The 26016-nt window shown below is 45.8% G+C and overlaps 1 protein-coding gene across 3 annotated transcripts in view; it reads left to right on the top strand.

Moving 5' to 3' along the window:
* Window positions 1-19472, top strand: part of SPPL2B (signal peptide peptidase like 2B) — a 1058839-nt gene extending 1039367 nt beyond the window's left edge. For 2 of the 3 annotated variants that reach the window (XM_069649607.1, XM_069649606.1), the window contains one exon: window positions 17979-19472. In XM_069649607.1, coding sequence (XP_069505708.1) covers window positions 17979-18260 — 282 coding nt within the window. In that variant the 3' untranslated portion in view covers window positions 18261-19472. The remainder of the gene's footprint in view (window positions 1-17978) is intronic. The other variant, XM_069649608.1, reaches the window with a different exon arrangement.
* The last annotated feature ends 6544 nt before the right edge of the window (window positions 19473-26016 follow it).

Here is a 26016-nt window from a genome sequence, read left to right as displayed (position 1 = left end):
GTTCCATTCTCCCACTTCTTTCTCCCACATTCTCCCACAGCTGAAACTGTTGGTCGAAGGCTGCACAGTGGCTTGGAGAGACACGGTCATGGGAAGTTAACAGTAAAGGGGCCATGTAAGGTTCCTCATTCCTCATGCAATCATAGTTACTACAGCAAGATCAGATGCTAAGTTTGGCTAGGCTGGCCTCCATAGCCTTTCTAATGGATTCTTTCCTCCCATGGTTTCCTCATCTATGATGTCCCTATCCCAACGCAGCTGTTTTCCTGGAAACTTTCTTGCCCCCAGGTGGACACAGCGGGGCTCTACATCGCCTCCTTCTGACACCTCTATGCATGGTGTAAGACTCTGGGTGTCGGTATATTTAGCAGCACTGTGCCCATGGCCTCAGTTCCTTTTTTCCACACACTCTGTTCACTAATCGGGAGCACGCTCGTCGAACTAAATATTTTTCTTCGACACTGTGCGTATGTTAGGCAGAATCCTGTGCAGTTCCCTTGGGGACCACTGCAAGAAGATTAAGACTACAGGAGTAAGCAGTAAACCCAATTGGTAGCAGTCTGCACCACCCAGATTGACCTGGTAGCTGTGGCTGAGCAGTCCGACTTCTCTCAAGAAGAGTAGGGCAGTATATAGAGTATACACAATAGGGCTAAAAACACAGTAGAGCAAACAAACACTGACCAGAGCTTTGTATCAAAAGTATATAATTATTTATTTAAAACACACTTTAGGCAATACACTAGCACTCTAAATCAAAAGCAAGTTAAAACACAGTCTGGTAAAGTATACACACCTCCGTTGATAACTATTAGACAAGTCAGAGTTAAAACACCACGATTTGTTAAAACAGATGTGAGCGTGTAACCTAGATGGCACTCCAACAGTTAAGTTAAAGGGAGAGAAAAAGGCAGAGCATAGAAATAAAACAGGTCCCAACACTTTTAGGAGTTCTCAGCAAGGGAATAAAGGCAGTATACACTGTAGAGCCAAAGTTCATAGGCCAGGCCCTCTTTAAATGGAGCAAAGCGAAATGTGCCCAAGATCACACAGTTTAAAATGCTCAAAGTCTTTTCAGAATGTTCAAAAGAGGTTGGGGTGAATCAAGAAGTTAAAGTTAGAAGGTCTGGGGCCAACCCAGTTGGAAAGCCAAGGATTTAAGGGTCACCTTGGGCAAACCGAAGAAAGGGAGGCCAGGCAGAACACAGTACCTTAAAGAGGGAGGAAGCTCCAGTGGTGGCAGTTGTTCTTGGCAATGGTTGCAGTTCATTGTTTCGACCAGGGGAAGAGAGGATCACGTCGAGGAGGAAACTTGGAGTCGTTGCACTGCACAGGGATGAAACCAGCCGCGGAGTTTGTTGGTAAAAAGGTGCGTTCTTTTTATTCGCGGTCAAAGTGGTGAAGCTTGGCTATCCGGCCGCCGGGGTGCTTGGCACGGGCGATTCGACCAAGAGACGTCTTTGGAAGGCGAAAGGGGCGAACTGGTTGGTCCCACCAGCTCAGAGGAAGAAGACTCATCCAGCAGAAGATCTTCTCTTGTCGTTGGGAAAGTGGTGAGTTTGTTGCAGCAGGGCTCCACCGGTGGTGTCGTCGTTGCAGATGGCTCAGCTTCTTCCCTCTTTGGATTCTTAGGTCCTGTGGCGACTTCTGAAGTTCCAGTGCCAAAGGTCCTGCTTTTATGCAGAAAAACTCCCATTCAACAGCCTAGCTGTCACTCACACATGCTAAGCGGTGAGCCGGGTGGCTCACCAATGGTCCGATCAGAATAAAGTGCGACTTGGGTTGCTAAGGCAGCGCAGTCCAGGGTGCCAATTCCCCTCCCCACACATCCTTTGGAACCCAGACAGAGTGGCACCATTTGGAGGGCTTCTGTGGAGAAGCCCACCAAAAAGTGGAACAAAGGACTCGACCTTGGTTAGAGTTACAGGGACGGACACGAATGCCATTTTAGAAAAGAGTTCTGGCAAAAAGACCCAACCGTTGATTTAATATTAAATAAATAAACTGGCGGTATCTTTAACATTGCACCAAATGGTGGTGCGTTTAAAATCAATGGGAAAATCCCATAGGAAATATTCCCGTGGAATATTTTGTGTGGTAACCACTGCCACCAGCCAGAAACTCGTCAAGGGGGGGACTGGACAGTGCCCCCTTGAAAACAGACCCAGGGGCAATCGAATTAACCCCTTCCAGTACTTCCACAATATGATGGTTTGTACTGGTTCTGTTTACAATTTTGGACTAGTAAAGTCAATGATGACTTTACATGCCCTGGGAGACAGTAGTCCGTCCCAGGGTATGGAGTGTACGTTTGGGGGTCACTATGATACCCCTGTGTTACTGCACTGAGGGTGCTGTGTAACACGCATGAAAAATAGATGATACCCTATGGAGTAAAAGACCCCATAGCCCATAAGCACACAGAGTCAAAGACATACCTCAAATCATGCCTAAGAGTGGGAGGAAAAGAGTCTCACTCTTAGCAGGAGAAAAAAACAAACCCCAAAAATCCAGCAAAGCTGCTGGGGGACTCACTAGGTTTGGGAAATTAGCCTTATAAGAGAATTCTCCCCAACAGCGTACCCTGTCAAAGAGGTACCTTTTCTGACTCAATCATCTATGCTGGTGGAATGGGATCATTTCCGCCTGAAGATGTTAGATATCTTCACCAAGGTGCCGTTCAGCTCTGGCCTCGGTGCGTGTGGTGCAGTCAACAGTGCGGTCGGCTATGGTGCCGCAGGGTCCCACCACATCTGTTTTAACTGGCAGAGTGCCCTCAGGGGACCACTCCCGCATGCCTAAGGGCTTGTGATTGGATCTAAAAGAAGCCAAGCCCATTTTGTACCAACAAGCCCCACCATCAGGCACCGGCATAGTCTTCGGTGCCGATCGGCACACCGGGTACCACGGTTCTGTAGGAATACACCCCCCTCCATATGGATGTGTTTATGTCAAAAATGTACATCATCTATGATGAGGGTGACCATGTTCCTTTTGGGCTGGAACCTATGTGGTTTTAGGAAGGGAGGGATTTCCCAGAGGAATTTAATGGAGAAAGTGAGGATGGGCATGCTCTGGCTGAGGACCTGCAAGGCGCCAGTGGTCTCGACACCTCTCCGGAAATTGATTTCTTGCCAGCTCCCACACAGCGTTTTAGCACTTGATGGCTAAGGTGGTCCATACTCTGGGATGGCCTGCTCCATCCAGGTCCAAGGTTGAAAATGGCTTCCTACATTCTGGACGAGGCATCCCAAAAAAGAAATGTTGCTGCCCTTCAATGTGGTAGTGGGAGCACCTGTACTAGAGGCATAGGAGAAGTCCGCCTCAGTCCTGGCTGTGGACAGAGATATGGCAAAGAAACACTACGACTAGCCTGAAGACATCTACCTTCCCATCTCTTCCACCAGACAGGGAAAGTAAGAGGTTTGATGCATGTGGCAAGAAGGTTTTCACGTCAGCACTGGCACTGCATGTATGCCTCTTGCCAATGGTGAAGTTTTCCTTCAGCCTTTGGATGGTGGAGAACCAATGCGGCCGAGCACATCCCGGAGTGAGAGATGAGGGTGGTTTCCACTCCCAGGTATTTGACAAGGAGGCAGCATGCCAAATGCTGCAATCGGGGCTGGACACAGGGCACTGTGTGGGTAGGACCATGGCCATTAGCACATAAGTCTGGCACTCCTCCTGGCTGATGATGATATGCTAAGTAATTTATAATGCACCTGTACACAAGTGTTTCTAGGCGCAACAAGAAAAGGAAGGGAAGACAAAGGGGCAAAACAAACAGTCTTATTAGGCCTTGTCATCCAGATCATGCAAGGGAGAGAAGTGCCAGGGGGCGCGAGGGGGAAAGTGCAATAGGGCAAAGCTCAAGTAAGTGCCACCTGAGTGACTGGCTCTGAGTAAGTGCTAGGAGGCAGGGGACTGTAGGGTTGCAGATGTAGTCACTAAGATTGCGGTAAGCCCGGAGGCAATACGAGGGGATACTGGTTGTTTAGGACCCTGGTGCCCATTAAATTCAGAGAGTGGCCAGGTAACCAGTTAGCGCGGCAGACAGGTCATCAGCAGGGGGGAGAGCGAGCGAGAGAGAAAGAAAGCGGAAGCGAAAAGGAAGGTCTTGAATTGCTTCTGGAACCTTAGGTGGTCCTGCTCAAGTTTTAGAGAGGCTGGGAGGCTGTTCCAGATGGAGCTACCAACCAACTAACCAACCAACCAACGAAAGAGATCTACCCCCCACTCTGTGTAGAGAAAGGTCTGACCCTTGTAGAGTTGGAGGTGGATGAGCGAAGGGCTCGAGAAGGAAAGTGCGCAGGAAGAGAGCGTTGGATGTAGTGTGGATCCGGCCCCAGAAAGCCTTGTGGACAATGCAGAGGGTCTTGAATTTGATCTTTGCAACACCGGGAGCCAGTGGAGAGATTTCAGGGGTGGAGAGATACTATCCCTGTGCTAGAGGCCAAGGACCAGTCTCGCAGTCCTGTTCTGGATTACTTGCACATGGTGAAGAGTAGAGGCAGGCAGATTTAGAAAGAGGCTGTTGCAATAGTCCAGCCTATAGAGAACCAGGGATCTGGAGACAGTGAGCTTCTGAGGGAAAGTGAGAAAAGGAAGAATACCTCTGAGGAGGTGCAGTTTTTTGCCTCACAGGAAGGTGCAGAGAAAAGGCCCAGTGAGGGCGGCCAGCCTTGAAAGAGGGAAAGTGGGAGCAGGGGTCCCAATGAGAAGGATCTCATTCTTACTGGCATTAAGGCAGAGATCGTTGGAGGCGCACCATTCCTGAATCACGGATAGACAGTCAGGAATGAACGAGAGCGGAGGAGGTTGAGGGAAGCCTGAAGGAGAGCGGAGTGTCATCTGCAAAATACAAAGTTAGAAGAACGGGTAAAGATGAGGTGGGCTGAGGTGCCAAGTAGATGCTGAAAAGCCAGGGTGAGAGGTTGGCGCTCTGGGGAACGCCACATGTGGAGAGAGAGGTGGTGGAGAGAAAGGACCCAAGTTGGACCTGGCAGGGTCAATCCAGGCGGAAGGTGGTCAAGCAGGCTAGGGCCGGATCTGTGATGCCAAGGTCGTCATGGATACGATTGATCAGGATAGCATGGTTGACTGTCACAAGCAGAGGAAAGATCAAGGAGTATGAGGACAGAAGGAAGGCTGGAGTCGAGGTTAGAAAGCAGGTCTTCACAGGTGTTCAGGAGAGCTGTTTCCGTTCTTCTGGCTGCTCTGAAGCCAGACTGATGGTTGTGGAGACAACCAACAGACTCCGTATGGAGAGTAAGCTGGGAGATGGCCAGCATTTCCAGGAGTTTGCCCAGGAAAGGAGTGATAGAAATCAGGCGGTAGTTTGCCAGAGAGGAAGGATCGGCAGAAGGCTTCTTAAGGAGGGGGTGCCCAAGGGAGTGCTTTAGGGGTAAGGGGAAAGTTCCAGTGGGAAAAGTGACTGCAGAAATCGGCCAAGGCTGGAGCGAGGGTGTCGATATGCTCCTTGATTGTTCAGGAGGACCAGGGGAGCACCTGCTTGGATGATACTTTCATAGATCGGACTTGTCTAGATACATTGTCAGGAGTGAACACTGGGAAAGAGGAGAAAGGAGGAGGTGAGGGAGAGGCGGCCAGAAAGGGGCAGAGAGAGGGAGAGGGAGAGGAAGAGGAGAGAGAGGACAGGATGTCCTGAGTTTTAGTGGTGAAGTAAGAAGCCAGTGCCATGCAGAGGGCTTGGGAGGGAAAGGGAGAAGTGGAGACTGCAGCAGGACTGGCCAACTCCTTGCAGATTTTGAAGAGTTTGGCCATGTTGTTAGAGACTGCAGAGATGTGGGCTTGGATGTAGGCTTTCTTCTTGGACAGGACAGAGAGTCTGTATTGCCTTTTGGAGCTGGTGGCAGGCCAGTTTTTCTGAGTATGCGCATGATGCCCTCCACTTCCTGTCAATCACCCTGCACTTGCCTTTAAGGGTGGCGAGGTCAGAATCATTCCAAGGGTTGCACTTTGAGGTAAGCTTCAAATGGATCCTCATGTCAGGGGCAAGGACATCAAGAGTGTTGGAGATGTAGAGATGCAGTTTAGAGACAGCTGTCTCAGAGTGTGAATCAGCCGCAGGCGTAGGAGGAGGAGAGAAAGTAGCAGCGAAAACCTCCACTGACAGATGCTTCATGGGCACGGATGACCGAGAAGGTGGGTGGCAGTGCTGGGGCCGGCTTCACCTGGGGGCAGAGTGCGTCGGGTGTGAGGAGAGCCGAAAGTGGTCAGTCCAAGGGAGAGGAGTGGTGAGAGGGTTGGTGATGGGCATATCTGAAGAGATGGGAGCATCCAAGGTGTGCCCGGCAGTGTGTGTCGGGCCAGAGGGTAAAATAGAAACAGCGAAAGAGGCGCAGAGATTGTAAAAGAGCACCAAGTAGGGGTTGGAAGCATCCAGATGGATGTTGAAGTCTCAGTGGAGGAGAAGTTGAGAGGTAGAGGCAAAGAGGGAAGAGGAGAGGTCAGCCCACTCAGAGAGGAAGAGGGTGACCTGGCCAGGTGGCTTTCAATTGGTGGTCCCAGTAAGAGAGAGGCTAGGAGAGATAGAGAGCCTGCAGACTAGGCATTCAAAGGAGTATTAGGCCTGCATAGGAATGACAAACAGGGATCCACTCTGGAAAAATCAGAGCTGCTGCACCTCCTGGACGATTGGGTCTGGGTTCAGAGAGGATCTTGTAGCCATCAGGGAGGAGAGTATCAAAACTCGTGTTGGAGCTGGCCATGAACTATGTCTCAGTGAGACAGAGGACATCCAGATCAAGTTCTTCGAGGAGTCAGCAGATGTCGGAAGAGTGTTTGACGGCAGAGCGAGAGTTGAGAGAGCAGATTTCCACATTTGAAAGACTTCTGTTGAGGGGTACATACTTGAGGTACGCCCTGCGCAGGTGGTTGAGGAGCCCGAGAGTAGGCAGAGTAGTTGAAGGAGATGGCAGAGTAGTTGAAGGAGATGGCAGAGTAGTTGAAGGAGATGGCAGCGTAGTTGAAGGAGATGGCAGCGTAGTTGGAGGGGATGAGAAGGGTGCCTGGGAGGTGTTGGAAGAAGGGAGTGGCAGAGTTACCAGAGATGAAGAGGAAGGTGCCGGAGAGGTGGCGGAAGAAGGTGGCGGAGGAGCCAAAGCGGTGAAGGTAGGAGTAGCAGGAGACAGAAAGAAGTTGATAAGATGTGGGAAACGCCTATCGAAAAGGAGGAGATTGGCTTGAGGGCCCTGGACCAAGACAGTGCCATTCAGATGGACATTAATGATGTTCTTGGAGGAGTGGAAAGGGGCGGGGAGGACCTCCCACCGAGTGCCACCATTAATGAGAGAGGAGACAAATGGGAGAGAACAGAGACCATATGAGGGGTCCATAGGCCTTTAGAGGGAACGACAAAGAGGATGTCTGTAAGGGTCTGTCCAGAGGAAGTACTGGTGTAGGTATCAGCGATAGGGAGGCCTGGATGGAGACCAGGATGTCCCTCTTGAACCTCTTCCTACCAGACCTAGAGACGGGGATTGGATGGGAGATAGAGTAGCAGTTAGAGAAGATGGGGAGACTGAGAGCACCATAGAGGGGTGCATGGAGGAAGTAGGAAGAGGCCCCCAAGAAAGAGGGTTGGGGGGTCACACACTAGGGACACACACAGGTAGAGAGACAAAGTGGGAGAACAGGTACACGCTACTCAGAATACAGAAGCAATAGTAACCACTGGAGGGCGGGGGGGACAAGAGTAATAAGAGAAATGCACATAATACAATAGAAACCAATAGGAGAGACCTAGAGAAGAAAGAAGAGACGTGAATACAAGTAACGTTAACAGCTGGAAGAGACTAAGAATGCGAGCGGAACAGCGCACGTAGTCAGGTGGTTAGTGGAAAGACATGCAAAGCTGGGAAGTTTAATGGAGAGCAGTAATGTCTACTCTCCCTCCCTGAAACGCATTACCTTTCGGACGCAGATGGACAGCGATTTCATTGCACGCTCCACTCTGCACGGCTAGCCCTTCGCTGCCAAACACCTGCGTCGCACATCACTGTGGCCTTGTCCTGCGAGGGCTTTGCGGCAGAGGGTCCAATCCTCTGTTTTTAAAGGTTTTGATATGTGGACATAGGCGCAATGTTTTGTGTGTCGACTGGCAGTGTCTCCTGCACACCTTTATCGCACAACACCACGGCCTTGTCCTGCGAGGGCTTTCTTTACAATTCATCTTGCAACCGGAACGAAGTCCTGCTGGAAGTCTCCAAAAAGGCTGCTGGACCCGTCCGAGAAGTCTGATGCGAACCTCCTGTTTCCGGCCATGGAAGTCACACAACACAGACCGAACCAGTTTGCGTCCAACGTCAAAGCCAGATTGTTGGGGATGCCCTTAGATGGCAAAAACAGTTTTGGAGCCAAGGCAGACAACTCCCTCCAGAAGGTCCAGTCATCAAAAGTGACAACTGGGTTCTTGCGGCTTGCTGTGCCTCTGCCCTTCGCACAACCATTGTCTCGAGGTAAGGGTTTTCACCCCTTCAGCACCTTCGCCCAGAGAGGCTGTGGTCAATCTGCTCCAGGGAGAGGAAGACACTTCCTGACAGGTAGTGGAATAGGTACCCAGAGGGGTGGCATTGCCGTGGCCACTGTCCTCGCCACACCCCAGGGTGCCAAGCCTCAGTGATGTGTTTTACCACATGTCTCTGGTGGGTGGGGCTTTCGTTGTTCAGCACGGAATGGCTGGGGCGCTCACCTGTCACGGTTCAAAGGGAGTATCAACTACACAGATCACAGTGATGACACGCAGAGCAGAATGACAAAAAACAAATGGGGGAGACAGTAGCCTGACTGACCCTCAAGTAGAACACCCTAGCCCTAGTGGGGGTGCCTTTCCCTAGATGGCGAGTGATGCACCGCCTATCTAAGAGGGATAGATAAAGGAGAAAGGTCCCTAATTCTCATCAATAGTGTGGGCAGTACATGCAACATGTCAGAAAATTATAACGGACAGCAAGCAACGTGAAGCATGAACCACCATTTTTTGCAATGGCTAACATGTTAGGTGGTGCCGAGGGAATTTCAGTACTACGTTTATTCACCCTTAGGCTGCAACTAAATCACACGTTGGTGGTCTATGCATAGAACAAGATATACAAATAAAAAACACCAAACTATGTTGGGTATCCTTAAAAACTCACTCCACATGAGGTAGTAAACATTCAACACATTCTAGGGAAAGGCACCCCCGCTTAGGCTAGGGTGTTCTTCTTGAGGGTCAGGCCACTGTCTCCCCCATTTGTTTTTTGTCATCCTGCTCTGCATGTCTGTGACCTGTGTAGTTGATACTCCCTTTGAACCATTTAGGTTGTGTTACGATTACTGTTATATAACGGTTAGGGAAGGCAGTAGTTTTCTCTCTTTTTTTTGCTTTGTTAAATTACCATATCCTGTTACTCATGTGCTCACCTGTCAGACATAAGAGTCAGCGGACTGTGATCTCCCACAGTCTCTGGAACACATCGACTTGCTGGAGTTGAGGGCTATCAGCCTGGCCCTGTTTGCTTTCGTCCTGTCTGTGAAATGCAAGAGTGTACTGATCCTGACAAACACAGTGGCCGTGCACTACCTCAACAAATAAGGTATAGTGGGGTCCTTGCCTCTGTGCAGAGAAGCAGTGTGACTGGTTCTGAACTCTGGAGAACAGCGTCTCTGACGGCGGCTCATCGTTCTGGACAAGAGAATGTTGCAACAGATGCCTTGAGCAGACACTTCAACCACCCACGAGTGGGAGCTGTTGGGAAGTTCTGGAGATCTTCTCATGTTGGGGAACTCCTCATTGGGGCTTCTTCGTTTCCAGTGTCAACAGGAAGTGTGAGTTGTTCTGCTCCCTTGAATTTCCTTGTCTGGTAGCTCTGGGGGAGATGCGCTAACGGTCGAGTGGACTTTTGACATCCTTTATGCATTCCCGCAGATCCCGGTCATTCCGCTGGTTCTCAGGAAGTTGCGCCTGTTCAGACCACTATGATCCTGCTCTCCTCCGACTGGGCCCAGTGAACGTTGTATCCGGAGTTGCTGGACATGTCCATCTGCCCTCCCTGGGCACCTCCCGAGGAAAGGTAGACTTACTCTCCCAATCGAAGGGGTGGGTCCTCCACTAGACGCTGAGCAGCCTGAACCTTCCTGCTTGCCTGCTGAGAGTGGGACTTGTAGAACAACGTCCTCTATGTGCTCCTTTCAGCTCGGAGGCCCACTACAAAATCCATTTATGCCTGCAGGCGGCGTCCAACTTCAATTTGGTTCCTGGAGAGGGACCTCGATTCTTTATCCTGTCATTTTTCCACTGTGTTGGATCTTATGCCTTCCTTGGCACAGGCGGGCCTGCAGATTGGCACGGTGAAGGGTTACCTCACCGTTATTGCAGTGCTCAAGACGTCCCCTGAACAGGGCTTGTTTTTCACAATCCCCACTGTTAATGCAGTTCTTGGAGTGTTTTGTAACATTCTACTCCCCCCTACACCCTGGCGTGGTTTCCGGAATGGGATTTGAATTTAGTTTTTACATTTCTTATGGGCGCTCCGTTTGAGGCACTTCCTTCATGTAATATTAGATTGCTCACCCTTACGGTGATTTTTCTGTTTGCCATCACGTCCGCGAGACTGGGGAATGAGCTCCTGGCAATGTCTGTTTTACCTTCCTATTTGTTTTTGTCCAAAGAGAGTGAGACCCTCCTTTCTGCCGTAGGTGGTCTGGGATTTCCATCTCTCTCAGAAGATCCATCTTCCTGTGTTTATTCCTCCGCCTCACCCTTCCAAGTCGGAGGACTGATTCCATCGGCTAAACCCAGTAGGGCCCTTAAGTTCTACATCCCTCGTACTAGAGACACTATGAAAGATGACCAGCTTTTCGTTGGTTACACTGGTAGTTGCTCTAGCAGGGATGTGATCAAACTGACCCTGTCCAGATGGATCCTTCTCTGCATTTCACAATGCTAGAATTGGAAAGGATGTGCCCGAGGGTATCGACGCTCATTCTACCTGAGGAGTGGCGGCCACCTCCACCCTGCAGAGGGAATTCCCTGTCCTGGATAGTTGCCAGGCGGCAACATGGGCGTCTTTGCACAAGTTTGCTAAGCCTTTCTACTTGGATTCCCTTGCGGGCTAGGATGCCCGATTTTTGTAGGGCAGTCCTGGTTTAGCTGGTGGTCTTGCTTCCTCACTCATCCAGTTTTACATACTGCTTTGGGAGTCTATCATGAATGAGGAATCCATGGTAGGAAAGAATCCATTAGAAGAACAAATTACCTACGGTAATGTTCTTTCTGATGGATGTTCCTCCAACTGATTCCATATCGCCCTCCCTACCTGCCCCTCTTGCGTTCTTGCGTGATGCTAGTACCCCATCAGTTCTACATTCCCTCGGATTCGGAGTGCTAGGGCAAAAGTGTGGTACTGAGGTCAGGGGCGTTGCTCCGCTTCATATAGTGGCCCTGACATATCCGGTGCAGGGCGCATAGAAGTATGGGACAGAGCTGATGGAGAGCCCTGTTGCGCCCCACGAGATGGGGATAACACAGAGGGGGAATCCGTGGGAGGAACATCCATCAGAAAGCACATTACCGAAATTCGAGTTTTCCTTCACGATGAGATAATCCTTCTGCCATATGTATGGAGGAAAAGGGAAGGGTTGTAGGAGTAAGAAAAGGTTAGTCACTGTAGTGACTATTGTACTCCTAACCGATAGTCCCATACCCTTAATACGCAAGCCTCCCATCCCCCTGATAATATGGTGGTTTGTAAGTCTGTCCGGCGAGGAGTAAAAAAATAGAACTGGGTATGTCACTGGGTGGTAGTGTGTGTCTGTGGAGAGTGTTAAGGATTTCAATCAGGCGGTACACCCTGGTCTCAGCCTAGTATGCAGCGCACAGCCGAAATGCTTATTTTGTTGTATATGTAGGTTCAATATTTGAGAGATACACCACTCATATCGCACCCCTTTTCAAATACCCCGGGTCACGATGGACCAGGAATCGGGCTGGTTGGTAAAGGTAATATTTATTTATTTAAAATTCAAATCAAACATATACTTTTTAATATATGGGGCAGCAATCGCCAATGTGGTGACAATAACAGATAGGAATGTGAACAATGCACTTAAATTAACCATTTAGTAACACAGATGGAAAACACCAGAAAATAGAACACTTTTGGCTTGTTTGGAAAGATAGCACTTATGTTAGGCTTTCCCCCTGCAATATTCCTCAACCCACAAATAATCAATTCTAAAGAGATATAAGGAAGCAGGTAATCAGGAATGAGCAACAATAAACACAATTCAAATCCAACCTTCCCTCCTCAAACAGGAGAGAAAAATGTATTTGAAACCTTAAAATGTGAAAATGACACTCGAAAATGGCTGAATAAAACACTGAAAGTGTGCAAAAATCCTCAAATAAGTACAAATCTTTACGGGAGCAACACTGATAAGTTACGGGCAATCATAAGCAATAGTTTGAGCAAAAGTAAACTATTTGAATGGAAGGTTGAAAATAATTTAGTATAAAAATAACACGTGTAAAGCTTTGCTAAAATGTTGATTCCCGCCTAAAATTAACCAAACGGTTTTTAATAAAAACGGGTAATATTCACTGATTATGAGTTTTGGGTTGGGGTGTAGCTATAGGACTTGGGTAAAATCAAGAATTGAAATGAGGTCTCTAGCTATTAAACTGAGGGAGATATGCAATGTAAAATGAGAGGCGTTTTTAGATAAATCGGGTAGTGAAAACAGAAAAACTGTTTGGACAAGAATAGTTTTACTGTATATGAGAGCATTCAGGCTAGAATACCAAAGAGGGACACAGTAAGCTCTAGAGTTGATTCATGACTTCAACCCCAGATCCCCAGCGCCCGCCCTGGCAGAACCAGTCCGGTCACTCGAAATAGGATTGATAGTTTAGGATTTAAATTACAAGATAAAAATGACTAAAGAAATGGCGCCTTAGCAAGATAAATCAAGGACAGGATTGCAATAAGGATTCTGACAATGTTACAAGTTATTAAGGTAAGGATAGGATGGTTTAGAGATTGGGATAGGACAAAGCAAGGCAAGGTATGCTATGGTTTTCTATGATTCCTATTAATACTTACAGTCCACTTTAATTTAGGATTTTGAACCGTCAAGGGTTCTGGTCACCACACGGACCTGGTCTAACACATGACAGCTGGGCAAATCTGGCGGTACAGGGTCAGCTGGGCCGTTCTGGTCACCGGAATACCCTGGACTGGCACTTATGGTTACTGGATACCACAGTTAAGTGGGATAGCAAGTTTGCCAGGGGCATGCATCTAGTAGCAGCAAGCCAGGCTGGATCAGGATGCTTCCCTTGGGTTTTGGGGATTTTTTTTAGAATTTGAGGCCTAGTTGAAAATGGGGTCAGCAATGCATAGGCCTTGGCTTTGTAATGAAAATCTGGAATCGGGATCAAACGGGATGAAGAAATCAGGAACCGGACGCCACGCAGGAATACAGGAAGAAAGTCAGGAATCGGTGTGTACCTGTGTGCTGTCAGGGGCCCTTATTTATCATGCCAGATGACATCACTAAAGTATATGACCAGGGCAGGCTTACTACTCACGCCTCCAATAACAGGATTGGGCTAGGTAGAAGTCTCCTCCAAGCTCTTCGCTGATTGGATCACAGAAAAAGGATGTCATGTTTATGGGGTGATTTTTACAGTGTTTAGAAACCTCCCCTAGCTACTGGAACCAAAATCTAATTTTGCCACAAACTAATATTTGTGCAGTTGCAACCTCTAAGAAAAATCAGATACACAGGCTACATATTTTGTGCGTCATATTTCAATCCAAACCCCAAGTCTGTGGGACCTGGTTTCACCTTGCTGACACATTTTGTTAATTTTAAACATGAAGATTTGGCCTAAAATTCCCCAATTTTGTACACAGATGAGCACTGACCCCAGGGATGTATGTACAAAATGCTAACATCAATACTTTCCGGGGAATCTGTCATTTTTTTTATAACTTCTGTTCCTTGTGCAGTAAAGAGTTCAACCAAGTTTAGAGCATAAAATAAAATTCGATTTATATCTACAAACTTTTCATATTTTTCGTAATTCTTGCAGTAAAGTTAAACGTCTTTAAAGTTCAGTTACAAAATGGCCTTTAAAACCAAAAGGAAGTCCATTGTCACTTGATTATTTTTTTTCTTTCCCCCAACTGCTGTCAATTGTCAGTTTCTTTGAATCAGGGTGAGGGGCCTCTTTCTTGATTGAAGGTTGTATTGCCCCTCACACTTGACAGGTGAGAGTCTCAGAGAGTCCCAGCCTGGAGCAAAGACGAATGTCTGAGCTTGTGAAGTTTCTTTGTCCTGGTGCATTCAAAATCTGTCAAGCTGGCAATTAGTGCTTTCCTGTGCCAGAAGTTTGAGGTGTCACCCTTTCTCAAGGCCAGCAACTGGCACAGCACGTTTTTTTAAATAGTTTGCCAATTTAGCCTATGAGTTTTAGCTTTGATTTTCTCACTTTACATCTTGACTCAAACCTGTGGAATCAAAACAGTTCATAGATGTACTTTTGGTTTTCATCTCCAGCCAATACACACTTTATACAGCCTTAGTTCTTTTCTTGAGGGCTGGTGTTGTTTGCAGCATGGATACATTTAAACAGGCATATATTTAGAGTCTTTCTCTGAACAGCTGATTTTTAGCGTTTCCCGTGTTAAATGAAAACAAAGCCCCTGGTTGATTTTTCAAAGATACTTTTGACATGAGCTGTCATTCAAGAATTAGGCCCGGTTCTGCTGAGACACAATGGATGATCCTGGGCATTGCAGAGCCTTTTTAATCACAGTGGTTCATAAGGACTGGATGAGTTTGAAAAAGGTGTCATTTTAAAGAAGCATTTTGGGTTTTCAGCAAAGTAATGCTGCCTCTTTTACTTCACTTCATGTTAAATGTTGCACATTCCTGCTGTGAGTACTCTGTGCCACCCCACCTGAAATGTGTGTGGCAGGGTGGTGCATCGATTTTCTGGTTGTTGCAAAAACCCAGTTTAGAGATCCTGGCGCACACAGAAGTCAGCACGACCATTTTGCTATTTCTTGCACCACTGCAGCAAAGTGATGTAGTAAAGCACAGCTGAGTGGGTTAAATTATCCCAGAGGAGAGGGTAGCGGGTGCGGGGGTGTTAGATAGGGGTCCTTGGCATGCAGCTGCTAACTCCACACCTAACTTTAAATTTAAAGTACAACTACTGTGCACAAGGCTCAGCTACTATCCCCTTATTATAGACTGTGTGTAGAGAAAAGTGATGTATGGGCTTATGGACTGAGTACAGCAGACTCCACGTTAAAGGTTTTCTTTCTTCACCAAAACTTCTGGCCGTTCTACAGCCACCTAAATTGGTCACTTTAGCAGCAAACTGCGTCAAACCAGCAATAATGGTCAAACCCATAAACCTGTGAAAATGCCAAGTCTTACTTTCTCTTAAATCTACAGGCAATACCATTTCCCCCTCAGCCTTAGATCAAAACCTTAAGAGTGCAATTAGATTCTAGACTGAGCAGGGAATAGCAAACTACCGAATCACCTACACCAGTGTATATATACACACTGTATTAAACTCCCTCAGACAGAGCTAAACTTCCTAAACGCAAGATTGAAAGGAAACCTATAGCAGAGGCATTCCTTATATAGCAGTTGGCTCCATATTTTCAGATCAGAGTCCAGTTCTCTGAAAGTTGAGGCAAACATATAGAATCCAAAACAGCCATCATGATTTAATAAATCATGCATTGAGATACCCCTAACTTCCTACAAGAAAGAATTATTGTCAGGGATGGCACTCTATTAAGAGTGGCACAGGACACCCAGAAAGGGTTTGGGTGGTTGTGCCAAAATAAAGTGGACAGATAAGTACACACACAGCAGAAAGGAAAGAGAACGAAGAGTAGGCAAGAGTAGCAAGGAAAAAGGTACAGAATGAATTCCCTCTTGGGGTGTATGCAGATATAGGAAAAGAGTATTCCACGAACCTTAGGAAATACTCTAGCCTTCTGCACAGTTTGCTATAACAGAGGCCCACGCTGTTTGCTCATGGCTTTGAACAGCAGCTATGGGTGTCTGTAATGTAGAAACGAGACAAGGGAAGGGGCAGAGGTTGACTGATGGGAACCAACAGACAAGCTCTGTACAAAAGGGTCTACAAACAGTACAAGAGAAGATACTTACAGACAAATCCAGGAAAAGGAGGTTGATAGCAAACTAGCAGAAGGAAATGAAGGGAAAGTCGTGTAACAGGATTGGATAGCAGAGGACAGTAAGGAACAAGGTTGAGAGCTCAGAGGAGCAGGAAAGCAATGAGCAAGCCCACAGGAGGAGGGCTGTAAGGTAGAGAGCCCAGAGGGAAAGGGCTTAGGGCAGCAGAGTAAAGCAAGCTGCACGGCAAGGAACCCAGAAGGGCCGGGCAGCAAGGAGTGAGCCCTGAGGGGCAGGGCCGCTGACCGTAGAAGGTTGCAGAGGACTGTAGAGGGCTGCTAGGCCGAGAACCCAGCGGAAAAAGGTAGGTAGTAGGCAGCGGAGCGTGATAAGCTGCAAAGTAGGAAGCCCAGAGGACAAGGGCTGTAGGCAGCCGGAGTGAGACAGGCTGCAGAGCAGGGAGCCCAGAGGACAAGGGCTGTAGGCAGCCGGAGTGAGGCAGGCTGCAGAGCAGGGAGCCCAGAGGACAAGGGCTGAGGCTGGAAAGCAGCAGAGCGTGATCAGCTGCAATGTAGAGAGCCCGGCAGGGCAAGGGCGGAGGCTGGAAGGCAGCAGAGCGTGATCGGCTGCAATGTGGAGAGCCCGGCAGGGCAAGGGCGGAGGCTGGAAGGCAGCAGAGCGTGATCGGCTGCAATGTGGAGAGCCCGGCAGGGCAAGGGCGGAGGCTGGAAGGCAGCAGAGCGTGATCAGCTGCAAGGCAGGAGCCTGGAAGAGCAGGGCTGAGGCAGGGAGCCCAAAAGGCTAGGGCTGTAGGCAGCAGGGTGTAGCAGGCTGCAAGGCAGGACGCCCAGAGGAGCAGGGCTGAGGCAGGGAGCCCAAAAGGCTGGGGCTGTAGGCAGCAGGGTGTAGCAGGCTGCAAGGCAGGATGCCCAGAGGAGCAGGGCTGAGGCAGGGAGCCCAAAAGGCTAGGGCTGTAGGCAGCAGGGTGTAGCAGGCTGCAAGGCAGGATGCCCAGAGGAGCAGGGCTGAGGCAGGGAGCCCAAAAGGCTAGGGCTGTAGGCAGCAGGGTGTAGCAGAGTGCAAGGCAGGAGCCCACCAGGGCACTGGAACAAAGAGCAGGTGAAATCAGGAAACAGCATACAAAGTTTGTAGCTCGAAGCAATAAGGTGCCGGAAGGACTCTCAATGCAAGAGACTGAGCTCTCGCAGGCAGCAGCCTTTATACTGCCCAGCCCAGCACAGAAGCAGGCTAATTGGTTGCACCTGGCTCAGCACACCTGCAGACAATCGGCCACCTCCCTCTCTGTTCCTGAGCTGGTGGAAGCAGAGCAAATCCCTAGGGCTTCTGGGGATTGTAGTTCTGATGAGAAAAAATAGGAATAGCCAGGAATGGATGGTTATAGCCAAGTGCATTATGGTAAGTGTAGTTTTCTGGGAAAAATAAAAAGGCACCAAAGTCTTGCAAATGGGAAATAAAGTCCAAATAGTGAATAGCGGTTGATCCAGGAGTTTTCTGTAGATAAATGAATAACAATTTGTCCATATTGATTGCCAATGTATGCGCCCATGGCGCAGGCATGACAATTATCTACACTCAAATCACATATGCATACGTCCACTTCCAGATAGAAAGTGCAATCTTGATAATGTCATAGGATTGTAAATATTCTGTGGGATTCATGCACATTTTGTAATACTCTTTCATCCCAGTTTCACATCAGTCCTCATTGAAGTTCCCTTTGTTTCAATGTAATGTTTACTCAGTGGACTTGCTTTCAATTTAACATGTCATCACCTCTTTTGTAGAAGGAACTACCTCCTCCCCCCTTGATGATGGCTCCCGCTGACTGCTTTCAGCCTCTTAAAGATTCCACTGGTCCTTCTACCCAGCCTGAGGGTGACGATCAACCACCCAATCCAACGCTTCTTGTGGAAGAACGAACTGACGCATCCTTGTGCTCAGAGGAACATACCAGTTCTATGGAGGATGCCCCGAGCTCCCTGCTACATTCAGAAGAGCCAGGTGACCAAACAAAGGAAAAACTGGAGAACCAGGCGTCCAAGGAGGAGAATAATCAATCAGACTAGAGGAGGGTGAAAAGGGGAACCCTGGTCCAAAAATTCATGCTATTCACTACGAATTTTCATAATAAAAGGCAGGAATATTCGATCACTGAAGCCTGGGATAAAAGAGACGTTAATTGTTCCTGATCATCTTCATGAGATATGGTGCTTTTTTTTATAAACAGAAAAAGGTTCTGATGTGAGATTTTAGTCAAGGACTTCACATTGCTTTTTCTATTCCGTTATACCTGGCTCCTACAATCAAGATGTGTGTTCTCCGCATGTATACTCTTCTCTTTTGGCTGCTGTGCTTTTTTATATTTTTCAGCATAGGCGGACTATCCGGCTTAAAGGTGTTGCCGTGTGAAGGGTTTTATATGGGAGGAGATTTGTTTTGTAGCACTTTCCCATCATAGCACTTTACATTTGTATTCTTAGCATTATTTTTAAAGGTGATAGGAGCATGAGTTTCTACTTGCAAAACAGCCTCTGTCTTTCTGGTTCACGTCTCCCTCATAGTCCATATTATTCTACTTTTTCTCATAGTTTACTCTTATACTTTTCTCGCTTCTTCCTTTTTTTCTCTAGTCACTCCTCTCGCTCTGCTCCTGCCACTCTCCACCATCCATCTCCCTTTATTTCGGATGGACCTTCATGCAGTACCTACATTTCCCAAAGAAACCAGTTAACTATCGACTGAAGTCACTTTCATGATTAAAGTGTGCCTTAAACTATAGATCTAGCTTCATCTACCTATAGTTATTCTCATAATACAAGATCCCTTTTGAAGCATAGTCTGAATCTGCTTTGAAAGTATTATCCTGCCTTACTATCACCTTTTAAAGTCACTGATACAGCTGTATGGTTTTATTAAAAAATGGAGCTGAAGTGGGTTTGGCGCTTCAAACATGACTATTTCCAATGTTTTATTGGTTACGTTTCTTTTGAAATGGAAAGTTCTTAATCAGTGTATCAGTTTAACTATTTTCTGTTTTTTCCTTCAAGCATTTCAGAGTGAGCAATGTTTAGTGGCAGGAGGCGGGGTACAATACCTATAAAAAAGTGAATTTGTAAAGAATGCTTAATGTTCACTGCAAAGTCTTATTTATTTATTTTTTACTTGAATGTAAGGCTTGAAATCTAGTCATGTGCCTCCCGACACTGCCCTTCGAAGAGGCCAGTATTCCGTTAATACATTTAATTTGCATTAAAAATACTTTTACAAGTGTTGTATAATCTATGTAGTCTTAATTCCTTTTTCTCATTGTTTTCAGAATGCGCTACCTATTTGCATTTAAGATTACACCCTGCTTCTCTGCTAACATCACCTCCAGTTTTCTCCATCCGAGTACTTGATGAGCTTTTTTTTTCTCTTAACCTGATGCAGTTGCGCTTCATCCATTCCTCTCCCCCTTTCCACACACAAAACACCAGCTAAGGGCAAGGCATCCAATCCTAAACTGATTCTTGGTTTTGATATGAGCTGATTGAAGATTAAAATGGCAAACGCTGAGTGGAGGAGGTATTCTACCACCAATGCTGGAAGATAGAAAACGCAGGTTCAGATTAGAAGTAACATCTTGTCCCTCTGCCATAGGTGACTCGACTGTGGTTGTGTCTTCGCTCTTAATCTGTTTGCGTTTAGGTGGGTGTGTTGAGTGTACATCCTAGAGTAATTTAGAAAGAAAGGGATGAAATATGCTTCCATAAATGCAGTTTGAGCCCTTGTACCTTCATTGAGAAAGCTCCGGAACACCTCGCAATAGAAATGATCATTCTTTCCAACAACTAATTTTTCTGAAAATTCAAACTGCCTGAAAAATCTTCAGCCAAGAAAAACATTGAAGTATTCTTTAACTTATTGAACACATATAGCACCTCTTCATTGGACAAAGGCTACACCATCATCCTGGCATTCTACACGTTCATGAACTGCCTTTTTTTCCCCCAGTAGCTATGTTGGTCGGACCATGCTGCCATACCTGTCTGACTTCACAACACCCTCGAATCACCAAAGTCCAAAACTGAACAATACACCACACCCTTCCCTCAAGAACATCCCTTGAATACAACAGATGAAGACCTCAAAACTGTTATTGGGCCATGGATTTCATGCTTTGCATGTGCTCACTTTCCTCAAGGAACCAATTCAACCTGTAGCTCTGAAATAAATGTTCAATATATTTTTGTTGTTCAGTTCCCTTCACAGATGAAAAAGCCAACATTATCATGTTAATCTAATCCTGACCACTCAGCAAACTTCTCAATCCCCCTTTAATGGAGTGGTCACCGTCCTAGGCCTTTTGCACTCTGATACTCGTGACAGTTAACTGGTTTCAAAAAGGCAATCTGCAAATGAGAAAAGATCTGGAGAAAATCACAACCACAAGAGGACCCTCAGTCTGAAATCCCTCTGCTGAACATGTAGGAACCTCATCTCCACAGCCAACACCATCTTTAAATCTTCAACTATCACCAAGCCCTACATCAGAATTAGAGCCCTCTTCAAGATGGTGTAGCCGCTACTTCAACTCTCTGCCTGTCCTGTGCATTGCCATTAAGTGTACCATATAGACTGAATTATACATTGCAACAACTCCAAAATCATCTTGGCCATCCCACCATCCCTTGGCAGAAGAGCCAGAAGGGCCGGTTCAAGGCCATCCCTTGGAAGACCTGGCCAGCATTGTCATAGTTCTCTACTCCACCTGCTTTGAAGAGGACACCCTCCCCACTTCCACTCTGAAAACCACTATATGTGGGGCACTCACACTGAAGAATGGCCTGTCTATCCCAATATTGAAGAAGCCCTTGAAACCATCAACTCCTTCTTCCCTTGATTTGAAAAGTTGAGATGATTGTTGCCCTCCAAGTAGTCAAACCAATCTCCCAACATAACCTACAAGTACGGCTTGCATGCCAGACGCATTACTGCGACCACTCATAGACTATGCTCACCACATCAGTGTGAGACAAATGCCTTCTAGTCTTGCTTGACAACTCCATCACCTTATTTGACCACAAAGCACCTAGATATGCTGGCTGCTTGCTTAGGACTCAATGAAGATGTCCTTTGTATGTCACTGTTTATCTCACTAAGGGTCTCAGGTTTGTACAGATTAGCACCCATGTAACCAGCATGTGAATCTAAAACCAGAATGTGAATCTAAAATATACTTGCCTGTAACTAAAGAAGGAAGGAATACACATAACAATACAATAACCATACAAGCAGCGAAGAGTGATACTGGTGCAAGTCATGGGTGCAGCATTACAAGACCGAACATTAAATGATCCTTTTCAGGGTAACCAGATCGTACCACTTTTAAAATGTGATTGTAATAAAGTTACATTCTTGTCGTAATACATGCTTGACTCTCCAATTCTATAGGTAAGTTTGTTTCTTTGGTTATAGATAAGTATTTATTTTACAGCATGGATCTGTTTTTGATTCACATGTTTTGCTTAGGCTGCCATTGAGTGGATATTCCAAAATCTATAACATTCATACTTCTGTCTATAAATGGGCACAGTTAAGTAACCAGATGCAAGCGTAGCATAGATGCACGTACTGTCTGGGTCCTATGTGTAGACGCCATCTTCAAATGTTTTTTGCGCAGAGTCGGGTTTGTTAACAGGCAGCAGCAGGACCTCTGAATTGTTCCTTCACATTTTGACTTTCTAGTTGTTTCCAGAAAGAGTAGCTATTGGTGTAGACATTGGTGACAGCATGATCAAGGAAAGACTTTGGGATCCACGAATTTGGCACCATGCAAAGATCGTATGTAAGAGAAATTATTCTTCTCTCGACTTTAAAGTTATAGTCTCGGACAGGGTCTATGGTCTGACTATGTTAAGGGGTTGCGAGAGGGCAAGAGCCCACAGCGCCGCACATGCACATTGGTGCCTCTGTCGCAATCTCTATCAGCCTATGTCTTGGCTAGGTCTCTTTTTCTTTCAGATGGTTTTCAAGAAACTACAATGACCCCCATACACCAGACTCTTTAGGCCCCTGCAATGGAAAATAGTTCACCATCCAGAGAAAATCTGCAAGTACCACAATGCATCTGGGTGCAATGGACAAGTGCTAGCCTGGAACAGGAGGAATGGACAGTGTTCTAAATGAGAATTGTGAGGGGTCAGAAATGCGAGAGGCAGACAAAGGTATAGCTTTCTCACAATTTGCCATTTTATAAAAATAAAAAGAGGTAGGATAAACACTGGTCTTTCCCTAACCTAACAAGGATGTCCCTACCTAGCAAACTAAAGCTAGAGAAAAGTGACCTAGTGTCCAAAATGTCTCTGACCCTCACACTTTTACACACAACACAATTATACAAGGTAGATTTGGCAATTTCAAACTTGACAACAAAATATACCAGTTTGAAGTTAAAGGTTTCAAAATGTATTCCTTGTGACCAGGGTTGAACTCTCTTCCCCTGGACCAAAGCAGGAATACCTTGAGCAAAGTTCGGACTCAGCAAAGCTCTGTCCAGTGTACACAGTCTTTTCCGTCTACCACATCCTTCCACTTTGTAAAGTAAATGTCTTTTTCACAAGTGTTGGTTCACAAATCCACCAACTGCTGGCTTCCACAGTATCCTTCTTAGTGAGATAAATGTCTCTTCCAAAACACAAGTTAATAACCAAAATGATTGTTCTCTTCAGAGTGTCCAACAATTATCAACATGTTGCACTTTCTTCAAATGAGACACTTTTGTCAGGATAGCCCAACTACTTTCAGTGAGACAGTTTGTCTTGGTAATCTGGGTTCCCGTTTTCCCCTTATTGGAAACTCAAGATTGGAAACTGTTCCTCAGATTGTCTCAAATATTTAATGGCAGCTTCTTGACTGTTGGCAGTGTGGGTTAAAAGTTTCCTCCAAAGGATATCCCCAAAAAGGGAGAGTTGCGGCCTTGTCGCCTCTGTATGTTTTCAGTCTCTTGGCAATGCGGGTTGTACGCTTTCCTCAGCTGCTATCTCCTATTAGGGGAATTAGGCCTTGCTTGCTTTAGTGCAGTACCTTCACAGCCATGTTGGCAGTGCAGGTCCCAACAAGCTTTCCCCAATTGGAGTCCCATGCAAGAAAACTTACATCCTTGCCACCTCTGCTTAGTTTCTTTATTTGCATGGTATTCGGTATAGAGTTTCAACAGCTGTCTTATTCGAAGCGACCCAGGTCAGCGTCAGCGCCTGGCCAACTCACCGGCATTCAATGCTGTCTCCTTGCTGTCAGCTGTAGCGGTGGACCTCCTGTGTCCTGTCCGCTCCCTCTCCAGCCTGTCTCCCCACCAGCTGGAACTCTTCTCCACATGCTTCCTTTCGCTGCACATTCTCTGTAATGTTCTTGCTTTCACTCTTAACGACGGCTTCAAGTGGCGTTATTCCCTCCATGGCTGCTCGTGAACCTCAGACAGCCTCTGCTCCAGCAATGCCTCCGCTCTGCTTTCCATATCTTCTTCACCTCCTTCATACAGCTGTACCTCATTTCGGGATTTAAATGTCCCGCCCGAGTGCCCTGATCTGTAACAACTAGACTGTAACTTTTGGTTACAAGCACTTTTTTTTAAAATTTTTTTATTTGTTTATAGTTCAAAGAACCTTTACAAAATAGCACATTAATACAAAAAAAAAGACAGAGAAAAGAAAAAAAAAAATTCAAAAGACCAAACAGAATACAGAACATCTCATTAAAATTATAAAAGTAGCACAAAGCATTAACACAATTTCTATATGAGAACAACCCAATAAAAACAGGATTTTAACACTGAAATCACGAAATCTCTTTCTCAATTACTTTCAAAAACTCAACCAAGGCAAAGATTAATGCTCTCTCATTTCCTTGCATCAATCGAGTCCAAAGAGATATCATACAATCTTCGTAATTTATATTTATGAAACGTAGAAAATGCTTTGTACGTATATCTCTAAAATGTGGGCATTCTAAAATTAAATGTTTTAGAGTTTCCTTCTGTTCGGTACACCTCGAAAAGCGACACTTAGTGATGCCTAGATTAGTTCCTACAGTTCGCCAGAATTTTGTTCGTTCAAGGGTATGAAATTGATTTAATCTAAATCTCATGTAATACATTCTGATTTTATTACACGGAAACAACGCTATATAATCACAACAATCATCTCTTTTGTGAAGGAATTTTGCATATTCCTTATAGATACTCAAAGTTGATATTTCATCTAGAGTTTTACACCAGTCGTTCGCAAACAATTTATGTTTAACATAGTTAGGACGTATAAGCAAATCATCATTATCGGTGCCCAATTTATTTAAAGTTTTAGCCATGGTTTCAAGATAGCTGGTGAATGAACTGGATGAGCAACCCTTTGTAAATTCAAAAAGATCCTGATATAAAGAATTATCAGGATAGTTAAGAATTTTGGAATAGTTTGAGAGAGCCCGCCAGGTAAACCTAGTGGACAAGGAAATCAGTCCCAACTCATGTCTAATGACACAGTTCGGGATTGATATAGATAAACATAAAGCTCTCTTCACTAAAGTACCCTGTATGGAATCAAGTTGCCTATGCAAATTACTGACACAAATATCCATGGCATATAGAAGAATAGGCTCAACCTTCAATGTAAGAAACTCTAATAGCGGAGTCATTGAAAACTTACACAGCTTATGAAAGATAAATTTCATCTGGCTTAATAATGGTCTGGCTTTCATCTTTATATATTCCACCCATAAGTTTATGCTATTCGCACTGCTCAGGCGATATCCTAGATAAGTAGATTCTTGTAGTTCACACAGACGAGTCCCCCCGATATTCCAGTTGAACTTTTTGAGTTTCTTATTTGATTTAAAAATCATTATACATGTCTTGGATGGGTTAGGTCGAAGATTATGTTCATACGCAAAATCTGTGAATATATTTAACTTAGCCTGAAGACCAGCAGGAGTTAAATCGAAAAAGATGAGGTCATCTGCAAAGGCTAACCAGTGTATTCTTAGTGAGCAAAGCCTTGCTGGTATCGTGAGTGTGGATTCCCAAAGTTTTATCTATGTCAGAGAGATAAAGATTGAACAGCAGGGCTGCAAAGTTGCAGCCCTGTTTTAAACCAAGATGAAGTTGCACTGGTTCAGTTAAAGAACCGCCCTGAGTTAGACGAATTCTACAAGATGTATTGGTATGGAATTTCTTGATCCAATAGAACAAATATTCTGGAATTCCAGACTTACGCATTTTGGTCCATAAAACATTGCGCACAACAGTGTCGAACGCAGAAGACATATCAATGGATGCAATGTAAATTGTGCTCAGTTCATTATTATTCACTCCGGCAATTAGATGTTTCATTATAGTTGCATTTAGTGTTGTTCCCATTTGGCGTCTAAATCCCACTTGGCATTTCGAATATATCTTATAAGTTGCTAGATGTTTATCAAGCTCATAGATGACTAGTATAGCGAACACTTTTGCCGCCGCATCTGTTAGCGATATCGGTCTATAATTCTCGGGCAATCGAGGGTCACCCTTTTTATACAATGGAATAAGAATGGAAGTAACCCATGAAGACGGGATAGTGCCACTCACTAAGATACTATCAAACTTAATTTTTAGGATCATACTCCAAAAAGTTGGATCGGACCTATATACGCAAGATGGAATCCCATCGGGGCCAGGGGCACGAGAATTAGATAGTTTTTTGATGGCCCACATAATATCAAAAGTAGTCCATACAAATTGTATATCAGTAAATGATAACTCTACTTCATCTTGGTTTGTTGCAAAGCGTTCTGGTAATTCATATTTTTGTT

The sequence above is a fragment of the Ambystoma mexicanum genome, chromosome 1p (genome assembly GCF_040938575.1).
Source record: "Ambystoma mexicanum isolate Mex_15411 chromosome 1p, UKY_AmexF1_1, whole genome shotgun sequence".
In the NCBI taxonomy this organism is placed as follows: domain Eukaryota; kingdom Metazoa; phylum Chordata; class Amphibia; order Caudata; family Ambystomatidae; genus Ambystoma; species Ambystoma mexicanum.
The sequence above is the reverse complement of the archived record's forward strand: the minus strand, read 5'-3'. Positions and strand labels throughout refer to the sequence as shown.